The following is a 19,654-nucleotide window of genomic DNA, read 5'->3' as shown; positions in this document are numbered from 1 at the left end:
CGACGTCACATCCAGTGAACGCATGGAAGTATGGGATCCCTCGAGCTTTCTCAGGCCCTATTGCAGAAACTACCTCATGGACTGGAATCCATCGCACCTTGGCTCCTTGGCCAAAGGCAATCCACATGTTCTCAATACCTAGTTCCTGTAAGGATGGCAGTACAGATATTGCTATGACTAGTACCTCCATGTCATTAGCCTTAATGATAATGGACTTGCTACCATCCGTCGTTGCATCCCTGGCATGTACAAATATTTGAGTGTCAGCTTCTTCATGACAACATGGAGACACAGCATCCAGTGACTTCCTTGTGTTGCTAATGGCATCTTCTCCTTTTGTGACTGACTGTGCTTGTCGTCTGTGCTTCACACATCTTTTCCGCAAGGAAGTGAAACAGCTCAGTCTTGTTGCTGTCATCTCGAAGAAAGCTTCTCCAGTAACTTGGGGTCTTACTGGTTCCTGTCACTCTTCTTCTGATTCCTTGCCGCCTTTTCGACCTTGCCTCGGACTTCAGACTTGACTTCTTGTACACATCAAACACTACGTCCACCCTCTCGTACCTGGCACCATAGGATTGCACCTTTGGGATGATGTCTTCTTTAGCATAGTCATCAAATATCTTTGAATTGCGTGGAGGTCGGGCATTAATAAGTGCTGAGCCATCAATGATGACTGCATCTCCCCTTGGTTCTCTGTCTGGGATGTTCACTTGTGCTTCAAGAATTTCAGCCAGCTGTGAGTTCAAATATTTTTTTAATTTTTTTTTTTTTTCAAATTTTTCAAAATTTGGATTTTCAAATGGCCAATCAGGCAGATTTGATCAGAAAGCCCTACAGAACAGAAATGCCAAATTTGATGCTTGTATCATAATTTGCACAATTTTTCTACTATCTACTACACTATACCGTGTAACCATTAGCACGACAGTCCATCGACGGAGACGCGGGAATCTCATCACCACCATGTCCGATGAGGGGAAGAAACAGCAACCACACACATCCTCCTCCTCCTCATATCGGCAACACTTCCAGTCACTTTCAATCATTGTATCACTTCATGGATGACTTTCCTTCGGCTTGTCAGGGTGTTTTTCATGGAATAACTGACGTGCCTCCGTCTGGATTTTTCTGGACACATAACATCACAAGTTCCACCTTCTCTTTCTTGGTATAAGGGTTGCATGAGATTTTTTTTATTTACCTGCAATATAAATACGAGCTCATTTAACTTTAACAGTAAAGTGTCTTTTTCTTCTGAGACACCCTGTATATAACATCATGCTTTGGTTTGCTCTGCCGACTAGTCAGTGTCAATGATGTGCAAAGGCCTACCTTTGCTCGTACAACGTGATAGCCATTCTGCACAAGAACAACCACATCACTGATTCAGCCAGACATCAACTGGTTGTTTTCATCCAAATATTTCCAAAGTGTAAAAACTTTTTGTAAATACCGTATAAGAGTAATCACTAAATCTGGATGTAAAAGTTGGAAAGTTTGTCTCACTTTTGGACCATGCTGTGTTTGGCAAACCATACGGGTCTGTGTTCTTATAAGGGTTGTATTCAAAATACGTGCTGTTTTGTCACCCCACCCCCTCCCCCGAAAGAAGACATGACTCCAAAAAAAATAAAAAAAATACCCCACCCAAAACACCTCCCTTTCAAGTGGCCTTCCTTCTCACAATGACACAAAATATCTCCGAAAGTCGACAGTTCATAGAACACCTTACCCTTCGTTATCTTGAAAGACAAGGACACGGGGGAGGAGTGTGGGGAGGTGATGTATGAGCAGAAAATTTGATTGGTCGTGATGACGTAACATGCCTAATATTTTGTCCAAGTACTGCAAAACAGAAGGGTTTTGAAAGTGCCAAAAGGTCGTTTGCGTTCAAGTATTAATTCACTTGAAGTACTAGAAGGGCACTCGGTCATGCCTGATCCACGAGAACATATCCGGCCCGATACATTTCTAAAATATCGTGCTTTCTGTCGTTTTTCAACCCTATCTCTCAATTGTGAAGAATCACTTTAACAAGCTCAAATGAGCTAATATCCTCGTCCTCTTAGTGATGACGTCATAGTTATCAGGTGTGCGGTAAATGATCTCTAATGCCCTATTCGATTCCATCTGAAGTATTCAAAAAGCTTGCGTTATTTCGGAGATAATTGTTTATGCAATTTCCATTGCGATATTATGACGTCATAACTTTTTTCTTCGTAGAATTTCCTCAATCTCAGATGGTTACTGTCTGCATGTGAGCTTTCTGCATGAACATGTCAAGTTTCAAGATGTTCTGATGAAAACTCTTGGTTGTGAAACAAAACATTTCAGAAAATAGTGAGACGTCATAAAACGAATATGACATCATTGTGATGTATCAGATTTGCGTCAAATCATCTGTGCAAATTCCCCGTTTGATTCCCGCAAACCGAATTCAAAAAGCTTCCATAGTTTCGGAGATAATGGTATAGGTGATTTCCATCAGCGGTTATATTATGACATCATAACTTTTTTTTTCTCGGAAGAATTTTCTAAATCGGAGATGGTTACTGCCTGCGCGTGGACGTTATGCATATACATGCCACTTTTCACGAAGGTCCGATGAAAACTCTGGACTGTGAAAAAAAAAAAGTTTTAAAATAGGAATGACGTCATAAAAACGGATATGACGTCATAATGATGTATTATTTGTGCATTAAATTATCTCTGCTAATGCCCCGTTCCATTCCCGCAAACAGAATTCAAAAGCTTTCCTAGTTTCAGAGATAATTTTTTTGGGCGATTTCCATTGGCGGATACATGACGTCATAACTTTTTTTTTTCTAGGAGGAATTTTCACAATCGGAGATGGTTACTGTCTGCGCAGGGTATTTGTACATATATATGCCAAGTTTCAGGAAGTTTCGATGAAAACTGTAGGCTGTGAAACAAAAAAGTCCACAAGAACAAGAACAACAACGTGAGTAAGACTCAGAGATCCTCTGACGAGGATCTAAAAATTCTAGGAGTCAGATCTGGATCCGGATCTTCACCAAATCTCATCAGTTCGTCCTTGTCACACACCAAACCTGTCCACAACTTTTTGAGATATCCTGCACGCAAACAAACAGAAAGAATTGGGAGAAAACATAACCTCCTACATCTTCGGTGGTGGAGGCAAAAATAATTATTGGGTCGCTGAGAGGACCGTGGTCGCCAATATTTCGCCATGAAATATTTTTCCATGGAGTGGTTTCAGAGATACAGAGGTCCAAAGTTTTTCCTTTTGTCCAATATGGCTGCCACACCACCTGAGGTTTGACATCATAATCATGAAAGCACTCTACACGAGTACTCACACGGATGGGGAAAATTTTGTGTCAATCAGATAATCAGTTGCAGAGAAAACAGAGAAAATTAGCACGGATGGATGTACAGACGTACATACATACATACATACATACAGACATACAGACTGACGGCCAACCCAGAAACATAATGCTTCTGGCAACCTCATCAGCGGAGGCATAATTGGGTCGCCGAAATAGGTGACCCTTATTTGTCAGTAATTCTGTCTGTTTGTTTGGATGTTTGTTCGTTTGTCATCAGCATAATTGGTAGTAAACGTGGGCGGATTTTGACCAAACTCGGGTGGTCGGTACATATTATGACCAAGTGCTTTGGAAATTGTGATGGTTGCGAGGGACACTTTGGTTCCCTAGCAACAACCGAAAAACCTTCAATATCTGTACCGTTCACGCGAAATAAATTCCGAAAGCCATTATCCCACTTAGGGTTATGAAATTTGGCACGAATGATCTACAGGTGATGCTCTATCAAATATATTCCGGTTTTTGTGGTATATGGAATACTTTAGCCACAGCGCCCCCTACAATTAGGGTATGCGCGAAAATTAGCGAAAATTGAAGGCCCCCTAGCGACCAGGTGAGTGCATCGATACGAATGAAACTTTGCAGGTTCATGGTACTCAATGAGTACTACAACTTTGCCTCAGGACATATTGACCGATTTCGCTTAGGTCAGGGGTCAAAGGTCAATTAGTGCAAAAATCGATAATATGCGAGAGCTGGCGGTGCCTTCGCGCCAAATGCTACTCCTCCGAGGGTTATGGTTGGATGGTCATGAAAATTCACACGCATCATCTCGAATACATTGTGCACAAACAATCGAGCCAGATTTTCGATTTAGATCTTTGTTCACCCACAGCACCCCCTCGAACTTTGGGGATTTCCAATTTCAAACCGCATTTTCGGTACTTTTCATTCAAATGGGTACATTCAAATGGATTCATTCAAATGGAGTAGTTATCAATGGATAGAACTGGATGAGATTTGATATGCATAATCTTAAGGTGATTCCCTATCCGCAATATGACATCTATTTTCCTCTATGTTATAGTTTCCATGCTCGGCGACCCATCGCCGCTTACCGGCTTGTTTTAAATGTTTTCCTGTAAGGTTGTGGAAAAAAGAAAAAAACAGTTGAGACATTTACTGCCGTTGATGCAGCTTCTTTACACCACCTTATTTAACACGTGTTCCACTACTTCTTTGTGCCTATTGTTTGTGACCTTATTTTTCTTATTGTTTCCGATCCATGTTCAAATTACGACATTTTATTGAAATCAAGTTCCTCGATCAAATGCTTGTGTTTGTAGACAGACAGACAGACAAGTGAACCAATCACTTCAAACCTGGTTTTTGCTTTGCGTGTGCTGGGTAATTATTTATTCAGTGCACAATCTTGATATCTGCTGAGGTACAAGACAATTATGAAATGTTTAAATTGCATTCTATCTACTCCGATTGAAAGTCATTTTCGACCTCAAATATGGTGAACAAAACAGGGATGAAAAAGTACAGTTCATCCTCGGATATTCTCCCAGTTGCAGAATTGAATTCGGAAATCCAAATTCTATTCGATCTTTCACAGTGTAATGGGAGTTCTATATTGGACACTGTTGCTTGATGGTATCATGTGACTCTCGTGATGCTGTGACACTCCGGGAAACAGCCCCAAAGTGTCACATATTTTGTGTACGACCCCAAACCTGTATTGTTACAAGTAAAAACATTTTGCAAAAGGCAAAATGATGTTGGGATGTTACTCAAAAATGTATGTAAACAAGGTAGGGATGGTTTCACATGATCATTTCTTGTGACCATCCCTACCTTGTTTACATACTTTTTGGAGTAACACAGCTACATCCTTTTGCATTTTTATGCCTCCGCCGAAAAAGTCACCGGAGGCATTGTGTTTTCAGGTTGTCCGTCCGTGTGTCTGATGGTTTAAAATGTTTTTATTACTTGTTTCTTTCCTTTTTTTTCTAAAGAAATATCTAAATATGAATATATATATATATATATATATATATATATATATATATTTAGATATTTAGATATATATATATATATATATATATATATATATATATATATATATATATATATATATATATTTAGATATTTCTTTAGAAAAAAAAGGAAAGAAACAAGTAATAAAAACATTTTAAACCATCAGACACACGGACGGACAACCTGAAAACACAATGCCTCCGGTGACTTTTTCGGCGGAGGCATAAAAATGCAAAAGGATGTAGCTGTGTTACTTACAATATATACATATATATATTGTTGTGGTTACCAGATTCGCAAACCACCATTCAGGTCCCTTAGGTGAGGTATCTCGGTAAGTACATGTGTAGTTAGGCCCAAACCCGTTGTCTAGTGGGAATACATGTCATTTATGCGTGCTGCGACTCTTCAGGATAGCCGTTTTTCTTTTGCTATCTTTATTTTGGACCAACCGCCATGATTACCACCACAACCACAACATCAACCACCAACCACAACGCCGCTTCACCACAACCGCCACGACCTTCCCGTCACACCTCGCAACCGTCGCATCGCCACCGTTCTTGCCCCGCTGTGGGTACCGGTGTTGGACTCGTGCAGGGCGCGCGCCGAACAGCGTGTACAAAATCACGGATTTTGTGCTTCAAAAACGGATCAAAAACGACACACGCCCACTTTTTGCCGTCCAATCGGTGAGCGAGGGGCGAATTGGCCCCGCCCCCAGGGCGATCGATATATGCAAATTTATGGATCAAAAAGCCTTCACGCCCACTTTTTCTCGGGCCAATGGGGAGCGAGGTGAAAGGTCAAAGGGAGGGGGTCAAAGGCGAAGCTACGGGGGGATAAAAGGACCGTGTTCGTCAGTCAGAAAAGGAGTCGGGGAGTCCAGAGGCGGAGAGTAGGAGAGTCGAGAGGCGGAGAGTAGGAGAGTCGGAAACAGAGAGTCAAGACTTCGCGGGCGGTGGAAGGAGCTGGTCGTCGTGTGCGTTGGAGTCGGAACGGAGGGGACGGAGCTGTGGAAAGGCAGCGACACCAGACGAGGGGGTGCTCGCGTCGGGAGCTGCACCCCAGGGAGGCCGACAGCGCGACCTGGCCGAGGTGGAGACGCTCGTCGCGGGATAATAAAAATCCTCTATACCCCGAGCATCAGCAACCCCCTCCTGTTTCCCCCCGCGCTGAGATAGTGCGACCAAGGGGGCCCCTTTCCCACCCCCTACCAGACACTGTCCGCGAGGCCCGCGGAGTTGAGGCGCCATCGCCGCTCCGCGTCTCATCACCAGACGGGTAGGCGCGACCCGGTCTCGGCCTCAGGCCCGCCTCATCCTTGGGGGTAGTCTTTTCCTTGGTTTTGGGTATGTGTTGTCGGCGCCGTCTGTGAGGTAGAATTGTATAAGTGTTGCCGTGTGCTCGGTAGTCGGTATTAGCTCTGCATTGTGTTTTCGCTTTTGCATTTGCTTTTTGTGTAAATTGCATTGTGTCTTTTCTGTGTGCTTTTGGTGGAATTGAATGTGTGCTTCCCGTGTGCCGCGAATAAATGTGCTTTTGTGTTGAACTGTTTCCCGCTTCGCTTCGTCTTTTCCTCCATTGAATCCTCATCTTGCTTCACGTAAAGGGTTGGTAGTGGGCTGAATACGCCCGATAATTAATCGAACCGTCGAGGTCGACGATAACACCGCTCGGTTATTCTGATAGTACGGAACGGGTCGCTTAAGTGGCCCGTGTCCGAAGTCGACCTGCGGCGAGGTGCGATCGCCCGGTCTACCCTCCGCGTGGGTACTTAGGGAGGTCGAATTCGGCGAGCAACCCTATCTCACGCGGGGGCTGATTGGCTCGATCGCGGTGAGACCGAAAGGTCCACCCGTGACTGGTTCCCGGCGTTAGTCCGAGAGGGTCACGACTGGATTGTCCGTCCGGTGGGCGACGTGCCGCGATTCGAGTTACGTGGCCGTCAGCACGCCGGCGGGCGCGAATACCGCAACAATATATATATACATACAGAGACATTTTTAAGGACATTACCATAAAAATAAAACCACAAAGATTTTTGTTATGCTCTCATCAGGTGAAATTCTCATGTATATGTATATATATATATATATATATATATATATATATATATATATATATATATATATATATATATATATATATATATATATATATATATATATATATGTGTGTGTTCTGCTACTGATTTATAAATGTTGTAGTACATACTTTATAAGACAATCTAACATTCTAAAAGTATGTACTTTATAGAAATATGTGTGGGTTGTTGCTGTCACTGACTTCTTGATAATATTCCACCGTTAACCATGCCCGTATCGGTTTATTTGGGCAAACAATTGGCAAAGCAGCCCGGCTCCCATCAGGCTGATTGACAGTCGTTGTCCAACCCACCATTCTGGTCCTTTCCTATTCCTTTACAAAGGAATGCAGTTTTGCATACTTTTCGTGGAAGCCTTTCTAGCTATTAAAATTACGAGAGCAAAGGAAGCTGGACCAAGTAAAACTCTGCCGGATGGTACCAGAACCATTGCCATTGAGAGAGGTATCTCAGAAATATGGCGTCTGAATATTATTGTTATTATTATTATTATTATTATTATTATTATTATTGTTATGAACAAGAAGATTTTCCAGTTTTGACTCATCACGGGTTTTTTGCTTTGTTTTTTTTTAAACTTTTTTTGTTTTTGCCATGATCTGGAGTACTGAGAAGCGATCCCTGCCGAGCCAATCAGCTGAACAGACCAGGTAGTCATCTCTATCCTAAACGACTTTTTAGAAAAGATACTCCAACTTTGGTTTTGTATGTAGCGGGTGGGACTGACGTTTTTTTTTTCTGCACCATTCCTGCATAGAGTGCGCTCGTGCACACTCTGATAATCTCTCCCTGGACAAGGTGTCCAACATATTGTTACGGCTGTGGAAATTCGCAAACCACCATTCAGGGCCCGTAGGTGAGATATCTCTAAGTACATGTGTAGTTAGCCCAAACCCGTTGTATAGAGGGAATTTATGTGATTAATTCGGGCTGCGATCCTTTGAGTTAGGTGTTTTTCTGTTCTATCTTTATTTTGAACCAACCACGTCTCAACCGCCATCACACAACAACCACCTTCACCACCACGCCAGCCATCGTCACCAACTACAACCACGCTCCAACCCTCAGACAACAACAACAACGCCAACAGCCACGACCTTTACCTTCACAACTCAATCCCGCAAACGTCGCATCACCGCCATTCCCAACGGCACCATAACCATCAACCACCACCTTCACCTCTCTCCTTCTACGGCCATTCCCGCACCACCTGTGAACACTGAACGTCAGGCTGTCTCGGGCCCGTTCGGCGATTGGTGCCGAGCGCACCGAGCCGCGAGCGCAAATAGCGGCCATTCCGAGGGAAAATTCAGATCAAGAACGCTACACGCCCACTTCTCCTCCGTCCGATTAGCAAGCGTGAGGCGGCTTGGCCCCGCCTCCAGGCGAGTCTATGTGAAATCGATACATGCAAATTCTAGGATCAGGGGAGGTTCACGCCCCCGTTTCCTCCGACCAATGGGCAAGCGTGGCTCCGCTCCCGAGGTCATCCTGATCCGAATATTTGCATATTAGCTGCTCCTGCTAGCCTATAAAACGGCGAGCGCAAGGCGAATCATGGCAGAGTGAGTCAGTTTTGGTTGGAGAGTGGAAGAGAGCCGGGGGAAGAGAGTGTCATCGAGAGAGTTGGGTTCTAGAGTCGGCTGAGAAGAGTTGTGGGAAGAGGCAAAGGAGCTCGGGTCCGAGGCGAGAAGGACGGCGGTCGGCGACGAGGTCGCGGTGTGGGGAATCGCTCGTCTCGTCGCGGGACCCAAGCCAGCCAGCCATTCTCCTTCCCCAGGGCAACAACAATTCCCCCTTTTCCCCATGCTGAGATAGTGCAAAAAGGGGCCCCATTCCCACCCCACTCCAAACGTCGTGCCAACGAAACACGCCAATGAGCACGGAGTCGGGGCACAGCCACGCGGCCAGATCTGCAGCTCGCCTGCCAACGAGTCACGAGGACGCGGGTAGGACCCCCCCCCCGGTCTCGCGGACCTGGCCGCTCCTCCAGGTCACTCGCACAATTGGCCTACAGGCCTGTCTGCCCCCTTGTCTATGAGGGTGGCTTCTTTCCTTTGCTTTTGTGTAAATGTGTGTTGGCGCCGTCTGTAAAGTATAACTGTATAAGTGTTGCCATGTGTGCGCGTAGTCGGTAGTAACTCTGCGTCCTTGTTGCTTTTGTTTTGGTTGCTATATGTGCATTTTGACTGTATGGCTGTATATATGTGCTTTCCGTGTGCCGGGAAATAAATGTGCATTGTGTGAACTGTTTTCCCATTTCGCTTCGTCTTTTCTTTTTTGACCCTCCATCCTGCTTCACGTAAAGGGTTCGTAGTGGGTGCAAAACGCCCGGTAAATAATCTGAACCGTCGAGGTCGATGATAACACCGCTCGGTTATCCCGATAGTACGGAACGGGCCGGCAAAGCGGCTCGTGTCCGGAGTCGACCTGCGGCGAGGCACGATCGCCTGGTTTACCATCGGCGTGGGTACTTAGGTAGGTCGAGTTTGGCGAACAACCCTATCCTACGTGGGTGGCCGATTGGCACGATTGTGGTGAGGTCGAAAGGCCCACCCGTGACTGGCTCCGGGCGATAGTTCCCGGAGGGTCACGACTGAATTGTCCGTCCGGTGGGTGACGCGGTCGCGATTCGAGTGACGTGGCCGTCAGCACGCCGGCAGGCGCGAATTCGCAACAATATTGACAAACCCAAGCTTTAGGACAAGCTTTAACTCAGATTGTTTGGCCATTAAAGCGTACAAAGCACAACAACTCAATTGATCGTGAATGAGCATTTGTTTTCTTCTTGTACTCCAACATGGCCATGGGGTCGTGTGTGTGCACAAATTGCTAATGTCACGAAACAACCTACATACCGAGGTAAAAGGGTACAGAACTGATTGTGTAATACTGAGGTGAAAACTCTGTGCTTTCGAGATGTACTAACAAATGTTTTCTGGGGGCTGAGGAATGATTATTATCATGGAGTACGGTAGCACTCCATAGTCCGTATAGAGGGATGATAGGGGAAAAATGGTTGCCCATTCAAATGTACAGTGGACAGAACCTTTCCAAAGATGATACATATCCAACCCATCCACAAATCAACAAAAACAAGTATTAAAACAATTTTATAACATGGATGGATTTAATCCATTCCAAAATATGAAAATATATAAAACATTACACATTTTATTTTATAACGATAGGCAGCGAGTGGCACCAGTGACCCACCATCATGCAACACCCAAGGAGGCTGGTCAGGTGCACTGGTTTAAAGAGCAGGTTGCAGGTCACCAAACATGTTCTGAAAATTTATCAATATGATTATATGTTCATTAAATAGTTCGATGCAAACTATTGTGGTTGCCTAACTATTGGGAAAATTAATGAAATTTAACTCCGAAGTTATTTCTCGAGGCTGTTGAAAAAAACAGCCGTGTGCCATATATGGATGTTGACGTCACGTTCTCCAAAACAAAGCAGAAGCTCACTCGCTCATTGAAGAAGTGTCCAGTTAAGCGGGCCGTTCTTTCGCTTTTTTTTGAGCTTGCAACTGTCTATATTATCCTTTTTTATTTTGAATTATTGTAGAACAAAATTATTTGGATATTTGTACATCATGCCTTGTACGTGTGTCGTCATGTTTTGCGAAAATGGCTGGAAAACGGGTAATCGCTCCCACCGATTCCCGAAGGAATCAAACTTTCGCCGGCAGTGGATAAGATTTGTACAAACAAAACGGGCGAATTTTCCCCCAAAGAAAATGGGTAAAGAGGACCCTTTGGATAGACTTGTCATTTGTGTTGACCATTTCACAGCCGAGGATTACGAAGGCAACGCAATGAGTGAGCTCGGTTTCAAAACAAGCGTGACGCTGTGCGCACCATTCAGCCTTCTCCTCCTCAGCTGGCTCCTGCTTCATCTTCTCACACTGTCACCTACGATAATTCGCAATTTCGTTTTAATGGCCAATTATTCAATTAGCGCCAACGTATTTTGCCTTTTCGCAATGTCATCGCAAGGAAAAACACAAAGAGAAGAGAAGAGAAAAAAAAAACAAGAAAAAAAAAAACGTACGTGCAAAAAAAAAAATAAAACTTTCAAACAACCACACAGTCTGTTCCTTCGCTCTCGTAAATGACGACTGGATTGGGGCATTGTGTTTATCTATGAATGCGCATGAGAAATCGAGAAATTATTAGAATAAACTATCGGGAAGTCCATACGCTGTGACCCGTAATGGGGAACGTGGCTGAGAATCTCTTCCCCATCGGCCATGCCTACGCAGCAACGTGTCCTGTCATTGGTTGATAAATAAATGGCCATAACTTGGGAAGCACTTGTCCAATTAATATCAAACCTTGAAAAGACACATCCACAGGGCCCCAGCAATATACCTGGCAAGTTTCAATGAGATCGGACCGGTGGTTGTCGAGAAACAGCGGACACACACACACACACACACACACACACACACACACACACACACACACACACACACACACACACACACACACACACACACACACACACACATTGCTGGAATTATAGATAGATATGCCACAACAGTCTCTTGAAAGTTGGGGTTTGTTGTAACTGTTCACTTTTGCTGGGGTCAAGCTGAGCTATCAGAAAGACTTCAACGCCAAGGCTACGGTGTATAATATATTTGGGTCCATTATTGATTCATTCTATTTCTGACTCTTGAGTGACTAGAGGGTTGGTGGTGGTCATATGGCAGCTTAGCTGCTGGGGTAGCTATCATTTCTTGAAGCGCGACTGTGTCGCTGATGCAGTGCCCCTCTACCAGTACACACATTGGAACTGGTACTCATTTCGCCGACCTCGGAAGGATGACAGGCTGAGTCAACCCCCCGTTGTATTAATTCAGCGGCCGACAGGGATTGAACTCAGAACCCTAGGATCCCAAGCCACCACTCTAACCATTGAGCCAATACCAGGCTACTAGAGGGTTAAAAAAAAATTATATCAAGTCACAGACGAATCAAACTTTACATTATTTTATGCATTGAACAAGAAAATGAAAATCTACAAACCAATCTCTCTGGTGGAGTCTGTCACTGTGAACTGCCGGACAGTCAGTCGTGCCACTTGTACACGGAATAGGCCGTTTTCTGGCACTTGCAAGTGGCTCAAATTTATATGGCTCAGGGCCAGAAACTCCATAGTATAAATTCCCATCATCCTCCGACTCGTCCTCGGCAATATCGGAAAGAAAACACTCAATTTCATCGCCGCTGAAATCGCTCTCCGATTCGCATCTCGCCATTTTTCACACGCTGTTTCCGAATGTTCACAAAGTTTTCGGAGAACGTGACGTCATAGCATCTTCGGTAATTTCCAGACTGTTTTTCGATCACTGACAAAAGTTTTGACTGAAAAGTTAATTTTAGCATATTTTGAGTTTCAAATGTAAGAAAATAAATACGCAACGATTATTAATGTGCTTACAACCTTCAAATCACGCGAAGTCATCAGCGACCCAAAACCTGCTCTTTAAGTGAAACAGCTGGTGTTCTGTTTTGTCTGCAATCAGGCATTCCCACCAGTTTAAATGTGACCAAAAGCATCACTTGTCACACGCAAGGGAACTTTATTTTTTATTCAGTATTTTTTATTTTGAAATGTTTAACGATGTTATAATTATTATTATTATTATTATTATTATTATTATTATTGTTTGGCTCTCGGCTCTGTCCGCAAGGAACATTGTTATTATCTCCACCACCGAAGGAGAAGGAGGTTATGTTTTCACCCCTTTCTATCTGTTTGTATGCCTGTTTGTATACAGGATATCTCAAAAAATTGTGGATGGATCCAGACAATTTTGTGGACAGGTTCAGTGTGTGACAAGGCCAAACTGATTCGATTTTGGTGAAGATACAGATTTGGATCCGACTACTAAAAATTTTCAGTGATTCTTCACCATTGAGAGATAGGGCCAAAAGCGATATATAGCACGACAACTCAAAAAGTTATAGACAGATTCGCTGAAACTTGGTGGATGAGTTGGTTAACAACAACAAAAAGCCGATTAAATTTTAGTTCAGGTTCGAATCCAGATCCGGCCTATCGGTGGGATACAAAACGTAAACTAATCAGCCTGGCGGAGTTATGCGCACTACTGAGTGCCCTTCATCAGAGAAGTTAATCGGTCTACTGTACTTCATCAGAAACTCAATTATAGCTCATGAGAAATTAATTCTTGAGATTGATAATATGCACACTATTGCGAGAGCAAGCAAGCTAACTTAACTGTACATATAATGTACATGTATGTCTCGAAAATCGCATTAGTTGAGTGTGCGGTGCGGTGTGAGCAAGCGTACTTCGATGAGATCAATTTCATTTGTGTGAGCATTAGGCCGATAGAGACTACAAAATAATTATTGGTCTGGGTTCCAGACTCCTGTGACAAAAATAAAAGAATAAAAAACCGCACAAAATAAAAGAGTAAAAAAACGCACAATTTTTAGTAAATTTGATAATGGAGAGTAAAAAAACAACCCTCCAACATATGGCCTCCAAAAGGAAGCGTGTGGGGAATGAAATAATCAGCTATTTCTTTTTTATCCCTATTTTTTTTATTTTTATTTTAGATCTAAAGAGAAAATAGGAAATGTCAAAAAAGGGAGGCAGCCATCACGAAGTAAGCAGGTGGGCACAATAAATTAATTTGTTTTACTTGGCCTTATACACTCACTTAGACTCTGAGTGATTTCAGTGTCTTGATCGCAAGTATATAAGCCATATACATCTGTTAAAGGACAGATGAGGTTCAGGTGATTAGTGCCCAGTACGAGACTGCACCTGCATCCAGCGATCTCCGCTTGGATTGCTAATTGAGGTTATCGGGTGCACGTTACCAATTGGAACATCGTCTGGCTGGCTTGGGCGTTCCACCCGAATACGGTAACGTGGCAAACAGGCCCGAAACCTTATTCAGTGCCAAAATCAGTTGGCTGTGGCGTAACCCTTTTGACGTGGTTCGTCGGCGTTCGGACCCGGGCAACTGGGACGAGTTTGACGACTAACTATATTGCGATAAATGCTTTTTTGATGGAACTTTTCATTTAAACTTTTTGTACTTTGGTTTGAATGGATTGTTTTTGTTTCAGATTTTATTGCGAGAATGAAGGTGAAGTCCGAGTTTGTCGATGATCCGTTCCCTCAAGACGAAGGTTTGAACCACAAACATATTGTTGATGTAGTTTTATTGATGATGACAATGATGTTACAATCCAGAGTAAACTTTTTCTCAGTATATCCGGTACTTGTTTCTCCCAAGGTACAAATGTCAAGTTTGGTATTAAGTTGTGAATGAAAATCCCAGCCATGTTATTCATTCCTAAATTCCTGTTTACTTAAGTTTATACAAATCACGAATACCAATCACATTCCAAACGGTATTAATGTTACTGTTGATCCGGAACATTTTTCCAGGACATCCTGAATATTAAAATACGGTATTTTTTTTTACTTTTTTGTGTGCTTGGGCAAATGTCCTGTGATATGTCAGGCTAGGAGATTCTTCAAAACCGTTCCTTTCGGCTCGAACTCCCAAGTACCTGATGGCTGCCTGTAGTTGTAAAAATGCAAGCACAAATTTGCAGCTCTCTGAATCCAGGCCGCTGTCGATAAACCAGACATCATCTGTTTCACAGAATCCTTCCTGCCACAGGACGTCCCCATCTCCATACTGTCTCTCCCGAGTTAATGTCGCCTCCGATTTGATCGGCCTGAAACATGCCCTGGCATTGGAGTTGCACTTTACATCAATAACTCAATTTCTCACTGCCCCTGTACTGACATTACCATCCCAATTCCCAGGAGTACTTCCCGGCTGTGAATTTCTATCCATTCCCACTTCTTGTTACCCTCGCCAGAGGAGAGGGTATTGCATTTGGGTCTGTTTGTTTGCTTGTTTGTTTGTTCGCATAAAACTTCAGTTCGTTTTTTCTCTGCAACTGCTTGTAGGATTGACAAATTTTCACGATAGAAGTCACTACTCGTGTAGAATATTTTTATGATAATTATGATGTCCTAGGTCATGTGGTGTGGCAGCCATGTTGGAAACAAGGACAAATGTGTCCAAGAGCCACGTCATAAAGGTTTTGTCTTCACCAGAAGAAGAACAACAACGCGGAGCTCTCTTAGAGCTAGCGTTCGCAACGCGACGCGACGCGGCTAATTTAAAAAAAAAAATTGTAAATGTATGAATAAAGGTTTTGTCTTCACCACAACAAGAAGAAGAAGAACAACGTGGACCTCTCTTGGAGCCAGCGTTCGCTACGCTAGACGCGGCTAAAAATTCATTACAGAACGTCGAAACATCAGCATTTTGATTACAATAACAATAACAACTTCCGACAATTCGTTACGTGCCTTGATGGAGCCAATAGCGAGACCCGTCATGGAGACTCCTCGTTCATGACGAGAAAATAGTGTATTTACGAAATTACAACACATTCAATGGAATAATCTTTAAATAGTAACGAGAACTTTTCGAAACTTTAAAGCAAATGTCCGAATATATTTAAAAGTTCATGATAGACGCTCTCAAAAGGAACCCTCAATGCGAGGATGTGTACAGGTGTTTAGTATTTAAGGAGATCCGGATCCTGTATATAAAAGAGCCGAGTCCTAAAGGTTTTGTCTTCACCAGAAGAAGAATAAGAAGAAGAACGCGGAGCTCTCTGAGAGCCAGCGTTCGCTGCGCGCGACGTGGCTAAAAAGGAAAAAACTTTGGACCTCTGTATCTCCAAAACCGCACCATGGCATAGGGAATGTGTGATTAAGTTTTATTTTTTTTATTTTTAGTATGACATCATTATTGCATAAGTAGAATGCTACTTATGATCGGTATGAATTTTTTTTGAGGGTCATTTTGGGTTAAATTGGTCAACAGAAACAAAAATTGATGACGTCATCAGTCACGTTGTTCGGCAGACTTTTTTTTTTTAAGTTTTTTTTTTTTTCAACCTTCAAAAATCTTCTCTGAAACTGCTGAACAGATGTACACGTATGACTGCCTATCCATGAGGAACAAAACGTTCACACTTATGACATTATAGGTCACATGGTTTGGCAGCCATATTGGATTCATCCTAGAACCTTTAAAAACATTTTCTAGAACGGCTGGACGTCACATACGTTCTCCAAATCTTGTGGATACCAGGGTGTTCACGAATAATTGATAGGTCACACAGTCTGGCAGCATTATTGGATTGAACGAAAATCTTAAAATTCCTTCTCTTGAACCGCTACATCGATCGACATGAAACTTCACAATTATGATTTAGTAGTGAAGGAGAATATATGTTTTAAATTTCAACCTGATCAGACGCATTGTCTACAGCCAGGATTATTTAATTTTCTGAATATGGGTTGTTAACCTCTGCCATCGAAGATCGGAGGTTACTGTTTTCACCCCTTTCTATTTGTTTGTTTGTGAACAGTATTACGGAAAAACTCCTCGACGGATTTTGACGAAACTTGGTGGGGGGGGGGGTTAGGTATGGTCCAAGGATCATGCCATTAAATTTTGGACTTGGTACCCCCCCCAAATTTTTTTTACCTCCCCCCCAAAAAAAAATAGAGAAATTTTTTTTTGCATTTCTACATGTTTTCAGTGATTTCCAACCTCCCCCACCCCCAAAAAAAAATTTAGAGAAAATTTTTTTTTGCATTTCTACATGTTTTAAGTGATTTCCAACCCCCCCCCCCAAAAAAAATTGTTACGCCCCCCAAAAAAATAGAGAAATTTTTTTGCATTTCTACATATTTTAAGTGATTTCCAACCCCCCCCAAAAAAATAGTTGGAGAAAAAAAATTTGCAACTTTTTTTTCAACAAAATTTCGATTTTTTTTTTTTTTTTTTTGCATTTTTACATGTTTAAAGGGATTTCCAACCCCCCCCCCCCCAAAAAAAAATGTTGGAGAAAATAACTATAAGTCTGTCAGCACTGTTGACATCATATTTAATGAATAAGATATAAGGTTCACTTGAGTGACCCAGCAGTATTGGCCTCGGAGGTTTTGCACTCTCCCGAGTGCTCCCCCTCTAGTTTTTGATTATTTTTTGGGCTTTTTGTTGAATAAGGATCACTTGACTGTGCCTGGATGGGTTTGAGGGTTGAAGAGTCGTAGCTGAAACCCAAATCCTATCCAGATTCCTCATGATTACTCCAATGCAGGACGACCTATTTGGTCTTCCATTTGATTTGAATTGAACTTATTTTAATCCCATTCTGAATTCAATTGAATAATAATGCTCTTTGTGGGTCAGGGTCAAGTGTCCGATTAAAGTGGGGTTGCATCAAAGCAGGATGTCTTGGTACCTGGTCATCATTGCCAGCAGTTGTTAAAGTGGCAGTTTTAGTTATGTCTCATGATGTAACACACCAGTACACAAACACCACACAAAATACATGAGACAAAACTACACAAACACCACACAAAACAAGTCGAGTGATGCCCTAAAATCTCTGATTGCTTTTTTTCTTGTTCATCTGTGCTCTGTACCCGTCCCACCAGCAGTGACGACTCCATCTACATCTCTCTCAGACAACATGGACAAACTTTCAACCACTCATCCCAACTCTCCCTTCCTCATATGTGATGATTTTAATTGCCACCATGCATCCTTGTTGGGTGTTTGTTCCTCTTTCACCAGCCATGGCACTTCAGCAAAGGATTTGTGTGACTCCATGGGACTGACTCAATCTGTGAACTTTCCAACCCAGATTCTCCAAATGGCAAATTCTCTCTTCCAGAATTGGTGATGACTAACTTTCCCACAAAATTGCTTCAATGCCGGCGAGTCTGGAATTTCACTCAAGCAGATTGGCAGTGACTGCAAGCAGCCCACTCTCTTCAGGGCTGGTCTCCCATATCAACTGCCGCTGAAGTCAACACAGCCTGGGAATTCATCCACAGATGCCTGCTCTCTCTTTTGCACAGATTCATCCCATCTCATCTTCGATTATCCTACCCCTCTTCCAGCCCATGGTGCACTGAATCCTGTGGTTGCTTTGAAACAACTTGCCTTCTCTTCCTGAAGGCAAATCTGACTAAAAGCAAACGCAGTGCTTTCCCAAAAGTCCGCAACAATTTTGTGTCCACTCTCGGGAGAGCCAGAAAACAACATCTGTTCAAACTTGTCTCCCTCTAAAACCTGCCTTGGTTAAATATGTCTCTGGAGTATATTTTCCCTCCATCTCTTCCCTTACTTCAAATGGCACCACAGCTGACTCTGCTTGTGAGAAGGCCGAATGCCTCAATTTTGTTTGTTTCAAAATCTTGTATTCCCAACCCTTTACTCTCAATACCCGTCCTTCCCCATCATACCCAACTGCTCCTGGACTCTGTGTCTTTTGCACCTGAGAAGGTTCTTTCAACCCTCAATGCTGACTTTGCTTCTGGAGCGGACCGCATCAGATCGCGTGTCCTAAAAACCTGCTGTGTTGGTTTGCACATCCTCTCTCTGCCCTTTTCACCCTGTCATTTGCTCTAGGTCATCTTGCATCTTTAACTGCTTAACTCTGCTTTTCGCTTCGCATGTGCGGGTTCATTTAGAGCCCTGTACTGTTCTTCATTACATGGCCCATGAGCCACTGGCAGCCCCTAATAGCCTAAAGTGCAGCCTCTTGCATGCAGCTGATAATACACAAATGTGAAAACATCCATCACAATCCGCCATAAATAGTCAAATTGACCGATGGTTTAAAATGAGTATTACAACGTGAAGCATGAAAGTAACATCACCACATCAGCATATGATTGCAGAATACAAACAATTACGGTTGCAGCCCAGTTAACCACAACTCAGAAGAGTATGTAGAGGTGGGGCCGAAAAGCAGCCATTATGGGGTCCTGCAGGCAGTGTGGCAGCTCTCACACTTATGCCTTATCGGCAAAAATGGCCCCCTTCTAAAAAATAGTGAAGATCACTGATTTAGAGGGGTTTACCATAACTCTGATATTGATATTGTTGTGAAATGGCCCTTCGTGTGTTATTAAATATAGGATTAGCCCAGATTCCCCATTAAATGCATGTTTAGCCAGGTTGTTCGGTAATTGGACATTACATGTGTGTCGGGAGATGTCACAGGCTGTTATTTGTTCGTGCAGTGGTGGTGTACCGAGAGGTTCTTCTTCCTTCCTCTCTCCAGACAATAGTCCC

The 19,654-nt window shown here is 43.0% G+C and overlaps 1 protein-coding gene across 2 annotated transcripts in view; it reads left to right on the top strand.

The window, feature by feature from the left end:
• The first annotated feature begins 9,943 nt into the window (after positions 1-9,943).
• Positions 9,944-19,654, top strand: part of LOC147009143 (uncharacterized) — an 86,154-nt gene continuing 76,443 nt past the window's right edge. Inside the window, exon 1 of one of the 2 annotated variants that reach the window (XM_085862858.1) lies at positions 9,944-14,651. In XM_085862858.1, coding sequence (XP_085718984.1) covers positions 14,603-14,651 — 49 coding nt within the window. In that variant the 5' untranslated portion in view covers positions 9,944-14,602. The remainder of the gene's footprint in view (positions 14,652-19,654) is intronic. The other variant, XM_085862857.1, reaches the window with a different exon arrangement.

Source organism: Eptatretus burgeri, chromosome 17 (assembly GCF_056783735.1).
Source record: "Eptatretus burgeri isolate ZD-2024b chromosome 17, Ebu_testis_v1, whole genome shotgun sequence".
In the NCBI taxonomy this organism is placed as follows: domain Eukaryota; kingdom Metazoa; phylum Chordata; class Myxini; order Myxiniformes; family Myxinidae; genus Eptatretus; species Eptatretus burgeri.
Note: the sequence above shows the minus strand (reverse complement) of the source record. Positions and strands in the feature narration are given on the sequence as shown.